Source organism: Lipophrys pholis, assembly GCF_963383615.2.
Source record: "Lipophrys pholis genome assembly, chromosome: 21".
Classification (NCBI taxonomy): Eukaryota; Metazoa; Chordata; class Actinopteri; order Blenniiformes; family Blenniidae; genus Lipophrys; species Lipophrys pholis.
In genome coordinates this window covers 20,825,688-20,837,770 of record NC_137649.1, presented here as the reverse complement: position 1 = coordinate 20,837,770, position 12,083 = coordinate 20,825,688, and the positions used below count along the sequence as shown (strand labels likewise).

Sequence of the window (12,083 nt, the reverse complement as noted above, 5' to 3'; positions counted from 1 at the left end):
ACACCAGTGTTATTGTGTGACCTAAAGGCCGCCATTGTTGTTATTGTCCCATCTACGCACACAAGTGCAGACGATTTGTTTACTATGGTCAAGGTGAGGATGCGCAGGAGTTGTGTTTTAACCCGTTTCCATGGAGACGGAGCCCGAGCGTGTTCAAAAATTCCCACTTTGGGATCTGTTTTCAAAAACTTGCATTTTCAGTGGCTCCAAAACACTGTTGTCGCGTTAACGGACGCCCAAACTGTGACAGAAGTTTTCCGTTTTCCCTTGAAAACGTTGTGTAATCCTGGTTGAAACCGCAGCCCCCCCCCCCCCCCCCCCCCCCCCCCCCACACACACACACACACACACACACACCCCCAACATCACTCAGTGGAGGCAGAGACTGAAAAACAATTGCATCATGAGAAAAAAAAAAATCACAGCCAGATTGCAAATAGATTTGTTGCAAAATGGTTCGTAATAGCTGAGCTCTAGTCATCACTTATTATTAGAATTGATCTTTATTCTACTGTATGCATTTTTTTTCAGATAAGCACTTGTATATGTACAACAAAATACCAATATGTTTGCAGAATCTACAATCTGCAATCAAAGGGGGAGGATTGAGGGAAGATGGGGAGGATGACGTGTGGATATAGACACCAAGGTGAATCTGTTTATTTGGTGTAGGTGTGAGGGAAAGGATGAGTGTATTCATAGGGGATGTGTGTTGTCAGGTAGAATGGCGTGTTGTGATCTCATGGGAAAACAGACAAGTGTAAAGAAAAGCATCTCCTGGAGTTGTATGTTATTTCTGTATGTATATAAAAAAAAAAAAGGAAAAAAAAAAGAAAAAGAGAACGTGTAAACAGGGCCTTCGCATTTAATAAATCAAGCTGATCAAGACAATGTGAAGAAATATTTTGAAGTCGGCGATGTGCCGCAGGGAAAACTATTGAAGTTAGGATAACCAACTGAGTCAATTTACATCTATTGTATTATTCAAATCTCAGAAACCGGGATGGACACATTTATTTCCCTTTGTGATGGACAATTAAACAGATAGTTCATTTCTCTACGTTCTATGATTTCAGGAGACTGTTATATACATTTTCATATTTTATGTAGAATTTTCACTGCGTACCGCAAATTAAATTGGTGAAACTTTTGACGAAAACCAACATAAATGACATTTGATTGACGAGTACTTACACGTCCACGGCGCGCTCAATTCGAAGGATACTAATGCTAAATATTTGGCCTCGTAATACCACCAGTTCCTCCTGCTGTTAATACAGGAACAAGTTAAAATAGCACAGTTGGTTGTATTACCGGAGGAATCTGAATAATCAAGCAAGGGGAGGTAAAAACGACCTTGCTGCTCTGCCTCATAAAAATATTTACCAACAAAGTTACAGTAATGCTGACTGTGTACGCCGTGTGCAACTGGTTGTGAAAACAGCTGTGAGATGTATTTTCCCCGGCATTTTATTTCCGTAGGGGGAATCAAATGTGGGAGGTAAGGAAATACAAAGTCAAATAAGAAGCTGTAATGTTATCGGAGGCCATGAGCCATAACCAAGATAATATCTGCCTTTCCCTGCCGAGGTAGGGTAACTTGATAGAGGCAATACATTGCTGGGCATATACGAGCTGATGCACACAGGTACACATCAAACATCTTATATTAGGTCTGTCAGAGCAGGAGGCAAGGAGTGAGGTCGATGGGGAGGCGGATACAGCTAAGCTGAGATGGAAAAGATGGATGGGGAGAGGTGTGAGTGGTGAAGAGGGGGATAAATTATGCATCCGCACTCCTGCATTAATTCATTTAAAAATACATGCATTTGTGCAAGTGTGCATATAATGTGTAAAAAAAAAAAAATAAAGAAAAAGGGATACAGCGTGGAAGGTAACATTTACAATCTGCAGCCAGTCACCTCATTCCACATCTTGTGTCTGAGTGTCGGCACGAGGGTTTTCAATTATCCAGCCGCCGCACCTTTTCTCCCAGAGAATTAGCAGGAGGGGAAACCTCGAGTGGGTAATGGAATACCATGAGCCTCCACGCCATTAATGAAAACACCCGCCTGATTGGATGTTAATGTATGTTTTTGATGGAGATGGAAGTCTGTGTTTTATATGTGTTGACTGAGATCAGGGGAAAAAAAAAAAACAAACAAACCAAAAAAAACATCCGGCCAATCACCAATCATTTGGGAAAGTTTTACAGAGACCATTAACGCAAGAAAAAAGCCTTTTATTCCGAGGTGGAACAGTGCAAAGCATAAAAATGTCACTACTAATGTGACTCCTCAGCGAGGCTTTTTTTTAAGGCCCCGCTACCGCCACTACAAATCAAATTAAACAATCCTCGTTAGGATTCAAATGTTAAAAGCAAACAAACAGAGAATAAACTAGACAACAGGGAGAAAAAAGTTCAAACTTTTTTTTTTTTTTAGTTGCTCTCAAATCACAATCAACGCTTAAATGTCACACTCATCTAAAAATCTGACAGTCGGGAGTTTTCGTCGTAATGACTTTTGCATGGAATGCAACACATTTCCGACGGTACCTGTAACAGGGACCGCGTTAGCAGGAGTCGTTATCTTCTCAGGCGCCCCGCTGATATTTTCTCTCTTAATTGGAAACCGAAAAAAAAAAAAGCTGCCAGACACCAAAACCTGACGGAGCGGTCTTAAAAGTTCGGGCTTTGCGCCACTCCCGACTTGTCACCTCCGACAGTCTCCGAAGGAGCGAGTTAATCTGAGCCTTGATGAACCGGGCCTCAACTCACTCACCTCACATTCTCCAGCAATGAAGAACAGAGACGAAAGAAAGCAGCCCTCTGATGCCATCAAACTGTTAATCCTGTTATCAAACCGATTCTTGGGATTACTTAGGAGATGACTTTAGCCTCTTCCATTGAAGACTTACTTTAAAGACAATGATGTGGATGTACAGGATATGCTTATTTTAAATCATCTTTCTTCACAGCCACTAATGAATGAACCTGATGCCAGCGTAGTCACACAAACTTCGTCTTCAAAGAAGCCGAAAAGTAATTACTTATGACAGATCTGGAACTGGAGCCTTTTTCAAGAAATGTCCCGAATCGGCTGTGGATTAGTCACAGCGATGAGGTTGTGTTAATTGTCTATTCTTGTTTTTGCAGAAAACCACCTTCACTGCTGCTCTAAACAATGTCGTACAGTTGCGATTTGAGAGGGATTTCTGTCTTGGTGTGTTTGCGAGTTTCGTCGTTGGGTAATCTTCACCTGCAGCCACGTGCAAGTCCCTGGTGAGAGACTGTGTGACTCACGACCAGAACGTCTCGCCCATGGCTTAGAGCTCTTCTGTCAGGGATTTACTCTCACTCACACACTCCAACGTTACCATAAGTTCCCCCCCTTTTGACTCCTCGCACTAAAAAAGTCGTGTGCGATGAAAATACCCTCGATTTGACAGCGTTCGACTCTTTATAGAGGCTCAGGTTGGTATTTTTTTTTTTTTAACTACATGCTGACAAGAAGCCTCCTACCCCACCCCCACCCCCACCCATCCCCCACCCCTCTATTTCCGCCCTCTGCATTCAAATCGAGCGAACTCGCAAATGAGATCTCGGCGATGGCGAAATGCTGCGTTCACCTCGGCAAATTAGCCCAAATTACCCCTCGGATTCCGAACCGAGCATGCAAGTTGTTCTTAGCAGTTAGAATGTAAACACCACAATCAGCATTTTAATTCATGATTGCCAAACAAGCCGTGAGCTAATCACAGAGAGGAGATAATGAAGAAAAGCAAAAAGCGATGGGGGAAGACGGAGAGGGAAGCTCGTGATTACGTCTTGCCGCGGATTGTCTTGCTTTCCTCTGCACTGTAGGCTCAGTGTGTTTAGGAAAGCGCCCCGTGCGCTGATTTTGAGGGGAGACTGCAAGTGCGAGGCGTTGAAGTCACCGCCAAGGTCAGTGAAAGACTCGACGGCGTATCCACATGCATTTATTTTCCTTTCTGTTGATGTCAGAAACTGAACTATTTCAAATGTTAAAAGTGTGCAACCATTGACTTAAGTGCACAGGCTCTCTAGTAGAGACCTAATAATTGCAAAGGCTAAAGTAATGGCCGTGGGCCTGATGAGACCTTTGGCTCGACATATATCCCGAATTGACAGGCGTAATGCCTTTAACCTTTTCTTTGGGATTCATTACTGAACGCAGAATGCTGACAGCGAAGACCTGATGCCTGTCATTAGGAATTATTATCTAATGGCATTTCAGTGCAGCGAGATCGCCGCTCATTTCACGGCCTCTCCACCAAATACATCTCCCGGAGACCGCAGAGTTGTTTTAGCTGCAAATTAGACAATACTCCCAAGGTGCGATCGCTCCGTCTAAGATTCACCCGACTGCAGAGGACAGAATCTAATGTGTGTTGGTGATAACGCTTCATCCAAACGTTGAAAGCCAAACTAGACGGTTGTATATTTTCCTCGAGAAGTAACCAAATCCACCAAACTCAAGGTCTAATTAATTATTTATTCTTCGCCTGCGGCAAAACTGAGTCCAACTTTCCTCTTCTGTTGCTGTTCAATAGCCGTGTAATTGTCGAAGAGACAGAGTCTGGCTGCGCATCCATTGTTGACAGGTATTTTATGGTTTAAGGTTAAAATCATTGTTAATATTAAATGAAACACGCTTTGTTTGCATACCCTGGGCTGTCAATAAATCACTTGAAATACAAGCATTGCGACGTTCCCCACACTGTGTTCAGAACATGCTGCTTCTCTGAATGAATTGGCGAAATCTCCAGGTTTTTTTGTTTTTTTTCTTCTCTTCTTTCTACTTTCCTATTAATAAATTCATTTAGCGTGTGAGACTAGAGGAATGGAGAGACTCACCGCTCGACGGTTTGCAGCCAAATTACCCTGTTTGGCGAGTTGTGGTGTGAAATCGAAAAAGCTAAATTAAAAATGCATCCCTTCCTTTAGAGGCTCCTGCAATTATTCAGTCGCTAAGAAACACGCAGGGAGGCGTTTTCCCACATCACCCTCATACATCTATATCGCTTGCCGCTCTAAACACATCGCCACGCACCTACACTTCCCTCCCTGTGTGCTGTAAATGCAGCTCCAAACGGCTCGTTGTTGGCCCTCATCTTTGCACAGCAGATGGCTGCTTTTCTGCACCACATGGCCGGCACTCAGGAGATGAGGGGAGCTCTTTAAGAAGAAAAAGACTTTCAATCTGCTTTAGAAACTGTAGCTCCTCCTCATCATCAACACCTCTTATTTTATTTTTTTTGTTCTTTTTTCATGATCGAACGGCAAACAGCAGCAAGTCTAACTTCTAAAAATTGCTTCTACATACCTGCGACAGCGGCGACTCGACGCCCCGCATTCACCGAGCTGCTTTTTGATGATTATGTAAATACTTAATGCTTATGTAAACGAGTCATACACAAGGTCGCAATGTGAAATTATTAAGATGCCGCATGGATGCACAGTCGACTGGCCAGGAATTTTAACTCGCTGTGCCCCGATTTCTATCATGACCCTCCAACATGAGGGAACACGCTGGATATGTACGGAGAGGCGCATTCATTATTCATGCCGGGAGTTAGTTTGACTGTAGTGGAGAAGTTGGGTTATTCTGGAGGAGAGTGAGCTCACACTTAAGAGTATGGGGAGCCGTCTATGTCTTTTTCTTTCTTGGGCCTTGCATCGTCTGTATAATTCAGCTGGAGCACGGCGGGATAAGTATGGCCTCAAGATTGCCACAAGGAAAGGAGTGATTCAGAGGTTGGTGGTCCAAACAGAAAACCCAGACTGCTTACGTTCAGCGAGAAAAAAAACACTTTTGAGTATATTTGTATTACTTACAATGTGGAGCATGATGTAGTCTCCCAGGCGAGGGGCGCTGTCGATGCGGACGAGGATGCCGTCTTTGATGGTCGTGCTGAAGCCCACCGCCAGCCGGTCCGTCCGCGTGCTCGGCCTCTCATTATTGGGCCACGTGTACGTGATCAGGCCTCCGCCCTTTCCAAAGATGTAGGTGGTGCCAGCTGTGAGAATGAGAAAGGGGGGAAACAATAAGAAGCAGGTATTAGACTTGTTGTCGAGCATAGAAGGTCACGTCGGTTATGTACAAACATTGTCTAACTAGACAAGAGGGAGCACGGTGTTGTCACAAACAAGACACGTCGCTGACAAAAGCTGATTCAAAATACTCCTATTAGGGTTTCTTGCTACTGTAATTCCTTCACAACTACCTTGCCACTGCTGCTGTGTAATTGTGTCAAGTTCTATTTCAGGAGTATAATGTTATTCAGCCACTACCACCTTTTGGGTAGGTGTCAGCGGCTCCCATGGTGCCATCTATGACCTATCCAGCTCTTAAATATAGGCCCTTTCCTGGGAATAGCAGCCAGTATGGCCAGAATCGGATAAGTGTCCCAATCCTCATGTATTATATATGAGACCTGCAACCAAAGAACAAAGGTTGGCACAGGAAAGGAGAGAAAGGGGTGTGGGAGCTAGTCGGGTTGGGGGTTTGGAAACACCTTCATTTGACAAATGGCTTATGGGAATAACGGTGTCCTGGTACAACAGAATCTTTCTTTACATTTACCACAGGGCAGAAAATGTCTCAGGCTAAAAACTGTGACTGCATAAAGTTGGCCCTGAGCCACAGAATCTGTAAAAACTCCCAATTTCCATATTTACCGTCACGTAGAACAGACGGAAACGGAAAGCAAAGTTTTAACTTTATGTTGCAGGGTTGGATTCATTCCAACTTCTAAACGTTCCCTTGCGGGAGCCTCGGAATGAAAGCACCGAAGCCTTGAGCCGCTCAGCCGTCCCGTCCACTTTTAGGCAAAGATAATCGAGAGATCAAAGGCATTAGACCTACAGCAGATACACTAGTGGGTAAATCAATACGGGAGCCAAATCAGACTACTGTGGCCCGGGGAGTGCGCAAAGCACTCAGCCAGGCTTGATGGGGGGTCTGCTAATGAATTCCCTGAGTTCTCGCGTCGATATATATCAATTTTTTCTTCCTCCACCAACCCCTCTGCTTTTCCATTCTTCCGCAACACCCCCCCTTGACATTTCTCTTTTCCGTTCGCTTCCTCTCCAAGTCACCTGAACATCTGCTCGGCTGTGTGATGGGTGCCCAGCTGTCTCGCTGTGCTTCCCCTACGAAGCAGCCAACAATCTGCTCCGTGGTCTAAAATACCCCGGAGACTTCATGAACATATGGAAGTGAGAGACTGAGAGAGAGGGAGAGACTCCGCTGACCAGATGAGCGTCTCTATTTGCCTTCGGGCGCACAAACCGGTCTGAATTTTAGGCAGCTCAGGTGTCAGCGTTGCACACCACCAGTTAAGGTCGTTTATGCGAGATGAAAAATACAGCAGCAAATGAAGCGTTCCGAGCCTCGAACAATGCTTTCACTGTTTGTGACTAATAACCAGAAATGGATGGTTTAACACAGACGCCGCCCTCAGAGATGCCATCTTTATTTTATTTTTTTTAACCTACTAACAGAGAGTATAAAGTCGCCCGCTTGCTTTCGGTGACATTGCAGAGGCTGAAGCCGATCGGTGCACCATGCATCGCCATGTCATCCACGGCATTGCGTCATCAGAAACAAGCCCCCCGACGCCACGGAGGCGACAGATCGCAGCCTGCAGCCAGGTTCCACCGGATCTGTCCCCCGCTGTCTCACTGCCTCAAAGTTTCTTCTTGCCAAAATAGTTCAGGCAGACTTGGGATCACTTCTCCCCGGCAAACGAGCAAACTTTGCCTATCTCATCTAACACACACTTTTTTTCTTTTTTTCTGGAGGGGATGACGATGATGAGCAGCAAAGATACAAGCACCCCGGGGAGCCAATTATCACATTGAGAAGATTTGCTTAGTGTTTCAAGAAGACAATGTTCGCTATGAAACACACACACACACACACACACACACACACACACACACACACACACACACACACACACACACACACACACACACACACACACACACACACACACACACACACACATGCACGTACACACACACAGGCCGACAGAGGCACAAAAGCACATCGTGATGCCCGAGTACGAGCGCGCGCAAACACGTGTGCACACGCGCTCAAAACATGATGTCTTCTCACATACAATCACACAAGTGGGTGATTATCCGCACAAGTACAGAGAAGACAGAGAACACCGAGATCGACCGAATGTAACACGTTTCCCCAGCAGCCTGCTGGGCCCAGGCTGCACACTGACACACAGGGAGTCCGCTGCATATCAAGTCGTTGTGTGCACGGCCACCGAGTGTGACATCATCACCCCCGACATGGAAGATTTCTGAGGTCAAAACAAAAAAACTCAAAAATCTCCAGGTTGAATCCCAAGGTTAGGAGTTTCTTTTAAATCACTTCAGGAAGAAAGTCTGCAAGTATAGACTAACAATATATTAAAATTTGTGCAATTCTGCAAATATTTCTAGCATATTTGCTTGTGCCCATTCTCAACACCTCCATGGGGATTTTTTGTGACAGCAATAGAACCAAAAAAACTAAAAACAAGCTGTGGCTTTTTGCTTCATTAAATCAAACTCAAAATCAACAAGCGCGTTCAGCAGCGGAGTGTACTGTACATTAGCATGAGCACTCCACATTAGTGTTCCCCGGAAAACGCTCATCTAATTAAAAGTGTACAACAATTAAAAGCGATGCCTCACAATGTTTGGGAAATAATGCGGATTCATTAACAAGACAACCTTTTAAGGGAATTCTCTGCAACAAAGTGTGCCACCGTGATGGGCTTATAAACCTTGTTTTGCCTCGATTTGCTTAGTAACGGCACGGAAAAACATTCGAATGCAAGTTCCAGGCGGCTGCATAGAAGCAAAGGAAAAAAGGCAATTTCAGTTCGTACTTCGCTTCAAAGTCCCATTCACTTCAGCTTCATAACATTTTCTGTCACCTTTATTTCTTCACTTTTTAATTCCAGCAAACAATTTTTCAGCCATACTGGTCATTCTCCGGATGAGTTATCGCCATTGTCGCTCGCAAGGCTGGCACATTAAAACCGCGCGACACAGGAGAGATGATGTGTTCGATTCGCACCAGTTATGGATGCCTGGTGAAAAGCCAACTGCTGGAAAGATATCATCAAAGGAATCAAATCTACAAACAGATTACTGCGCAGGATGTTATTTTGGTGGATCAGAGGGGACTTTCATCTCTATCTCTGAATAATGTAATCTTGCTTATGGCCAGTGGGTATTGGAGGGAGGCCATCTGAAATCTAATTGTGGCACATGGGTGCTCCATTGATGGAAGAGTGAAGGGGTGAGAGATAGAGTGCCCTCTTAAATTATTATTTTTTTTCCTATATTCACCTGTGAAGGACAGCAAAATTAAAAAAAGAAATCAAGCAAGTCCACATTTAACCAATATAAAGTGAGTAAGTTCCTCAATAAATATTAACTTTACCTTGTTTAAAATGGACTGTATCGGCATTTACTGTGTTGACTGATTACCCAGTGTCATCTACCTCAACGTATAAAAAGTGAATGGATAACTGAGACGAGGGGAAATGATTTTATGCTTCAAAAGTGACAAAAAATAAATAAAAAATTTAATTGGAATGATTTGACGGACCACTGGTAAAACCTCAAAAAGCATTGGTGTTTGATGTACAAGTGAACCCAATGCCCTCACGCTGTGCTTTCCAGTGCTGTGATTCATTGCATGAGCAGCAAGCCTCCGTTTAGAGACAAACTGTAGATGAGAGACTAGGTCAAAGCCTTGGCCTCTATTTCACAGAGGTCCCCTGAGGCGTGCAGGAGCAGACAGAAGGTCAGGACACCTGTCTGCTGAGCAGAACTATGTCCTGTCCTTCAGGCCCCCACGTGACATTACCCAACTAGACAAAAGAGGCAAGAGGGGAAAAAAAAAAGAAAAAAGAGGCGGAAACAATAGTTTCACGCAGCGCCAGAATTCAGGGAAGGTCACTTGCTCGCAATACGCTTGACCAGCGGGAAAGAGTCTGGGTGGAGGACACAGGATGGCACGTTTCACCACGGTTCCAGCTCCCAACCTAAATACCAATTAAAAATGATTGAAAAAAACATTTAACATAAATAATTCACTGAACTGTGTGCTCAGTCGCTTTGCTCTGTATCGCCCGTGCACACATTTACGATGCAACAATGCAATCCATAAAAGAGCGAAAGCGGCAGCCCTGGCGCGTGTCCGTTATAACCGGGTAATTGGTTGTATTCAGACTTCACACCATGCTGGGATAAAACCTTCTCTTTAGAGGGAGCAGACCTACAGTAAAAGACTGAGTCTGTCTGTACAAAGACTCCAAAGAGGTGACGGTCAAGCCTTTTTTTTTTTTTTTTCCCCTGTTTCTTGGATGGTGGATGATGTGTGTGTGTGTGTGGTTATGAACAACAGCAAGGGAAAATGCTGCACCGCCCACCATAAATACCATAAATACCATAAACCATGTGTGGAAGTATGCACACACACACACACACACACCGTCACTCAAATGCAATCTGCATAGACACGTATGCATCTTAACTTTTTTATTTCCCACACTTACAAGCACACACACTTCATCTCCTTTCTCCTTGCGGTGTGTGTGTGTGTGTGTGTGTGTGTGTGTGTGTGTGTGTGTGTGTGTGTGTGTGTGTGTGTGTGTGTTGTTTATGTGCTTTTATGTCTGTCCCCTTGTTATCTCTTGGGCTTTCTGCAGCGTCGCCACCCCAGGGGATGGAGAAAGAAGACAAACATGGTTTGATGTGGTAGAATTTTCTGCCAATCGGAGAACGAGCAAAAAGAAAGCAAAGCTTTAAAAAAAATAAAAAAGAAGAAGAAGAAGAAGAAACATCCTGAAAGTGAGATGCAAAATGTAATTGCCTCCTCAATCACGTTCAAAAGAAGTCCATCATTACAACACTCTCTCCCTACTGCGCTTCATACATGGGGAATTATTAGGCCCGCTGTCCTTCACACAACCACAATGAAGAATCATCAACAGAAGAATCGAATTGTGAGATACGGAGCTGGGTAATCACTAGCATTTATCTCCATTTTACAACCTCTTAACATTTCATAATTCTTATTTCCAACTGTTGCCTCTCCCCTCCGGGATCGAGTCGGGGAAGAGACTGATGAGTGAATGCCCTCTCTCTCTCTCTTTGCTCCTGCTCTGTCTTCAATCAACTGCCAGAAGCAAGTTTAGAGGAAAAGGCTAAAATGATACACGCACACACATTGTTGTGTGTGTGTGTGTGTGTGTGTGTGTGTGGCAGGACTGTGGTGTATTAACACAGCATGCACCCACTTCTTGCAGTGCGTCTCTACATTGTCACCACACATGGGGACGACGTTTCCCATCTCTCATCAGCGACAGCAAACAAAATGCAGACAATGATGGATGACAGGCGGCGCGTCGTGAAGAATGGCTGCGTAAAGGAAACAGCCAGCCCTGGATGATTTACACTGTCTGATTCCTCCATTATAATAAGCTGTAGCATTACAGCACTGCATGGATTCACGCACGGAAAGGCAGGAGTAATGGAAAGAACTGGAAAAAGAGATAGAACGGTCCGAGCGTGCGCGGCGCAAAGTGGAAGACTGTGTACAGAGCTGTATTAAGATCTATTGGCAAACAGTACAACATGAAGAGTTGAGATGAGTTTTCACCATCGCCATACATTTCCCAATTACATCTGTTTTGTAAAATTAAAGATTGAAACTTGGACGATGAGAGAAAAGCGATGAAGCAACGCCACAGACAGCCCATGATTGCAGCTTGGAGGGTTATTTCCCATTCGACGCAGCGCGCACAGACACCGCCTGGCTTACTCTACATTGTGTAACAATTTGTTGGAGTCCTATTCTAACTTTATGAGCCAGAGCCCCACTCGCAAACGCAACAAACCGCGGCAGAGGCTCAAGCTGCCTCGCCTGCTGCCGCCGCCGCTGCTATAGTTGTTTAGGCTGCAAAGCAGCACCAGTAGCCAGGATGATAAAGTCTGAGCCGCTGGGCAGCAGCTCCAACTCCATGGGATTGAGCAGTCG

The 12,083-nt window shown here is 44.6% G+C and overlaps 1 protein-coding gene across 8 annotated transcripts in view; it reads right to left on the bottom strand.

Moving 5' to 3' along the window:
* nrxn3b (neurexin 3b) overlaps positions 1–12,083 on the bottom strand; it is a 344,889-nt gene that overhangs the window by 72,937 nt on the left and 259,869 nt on the right. For all 8 annotated transcript variants that reach the window (XM_080490434.1, XM_080490435.1, XM_080490438.1 and 5 more), the window contains one exon: positions 5,861–6,042. In XM_080490434.1, the coding sequence (XP_080346560.1) occupies positions 5,861–6,042 (182 nt within the window). The remainder of the gene's footprint in view (positions 1–5,860; positions 6,043–12,083) is intronic.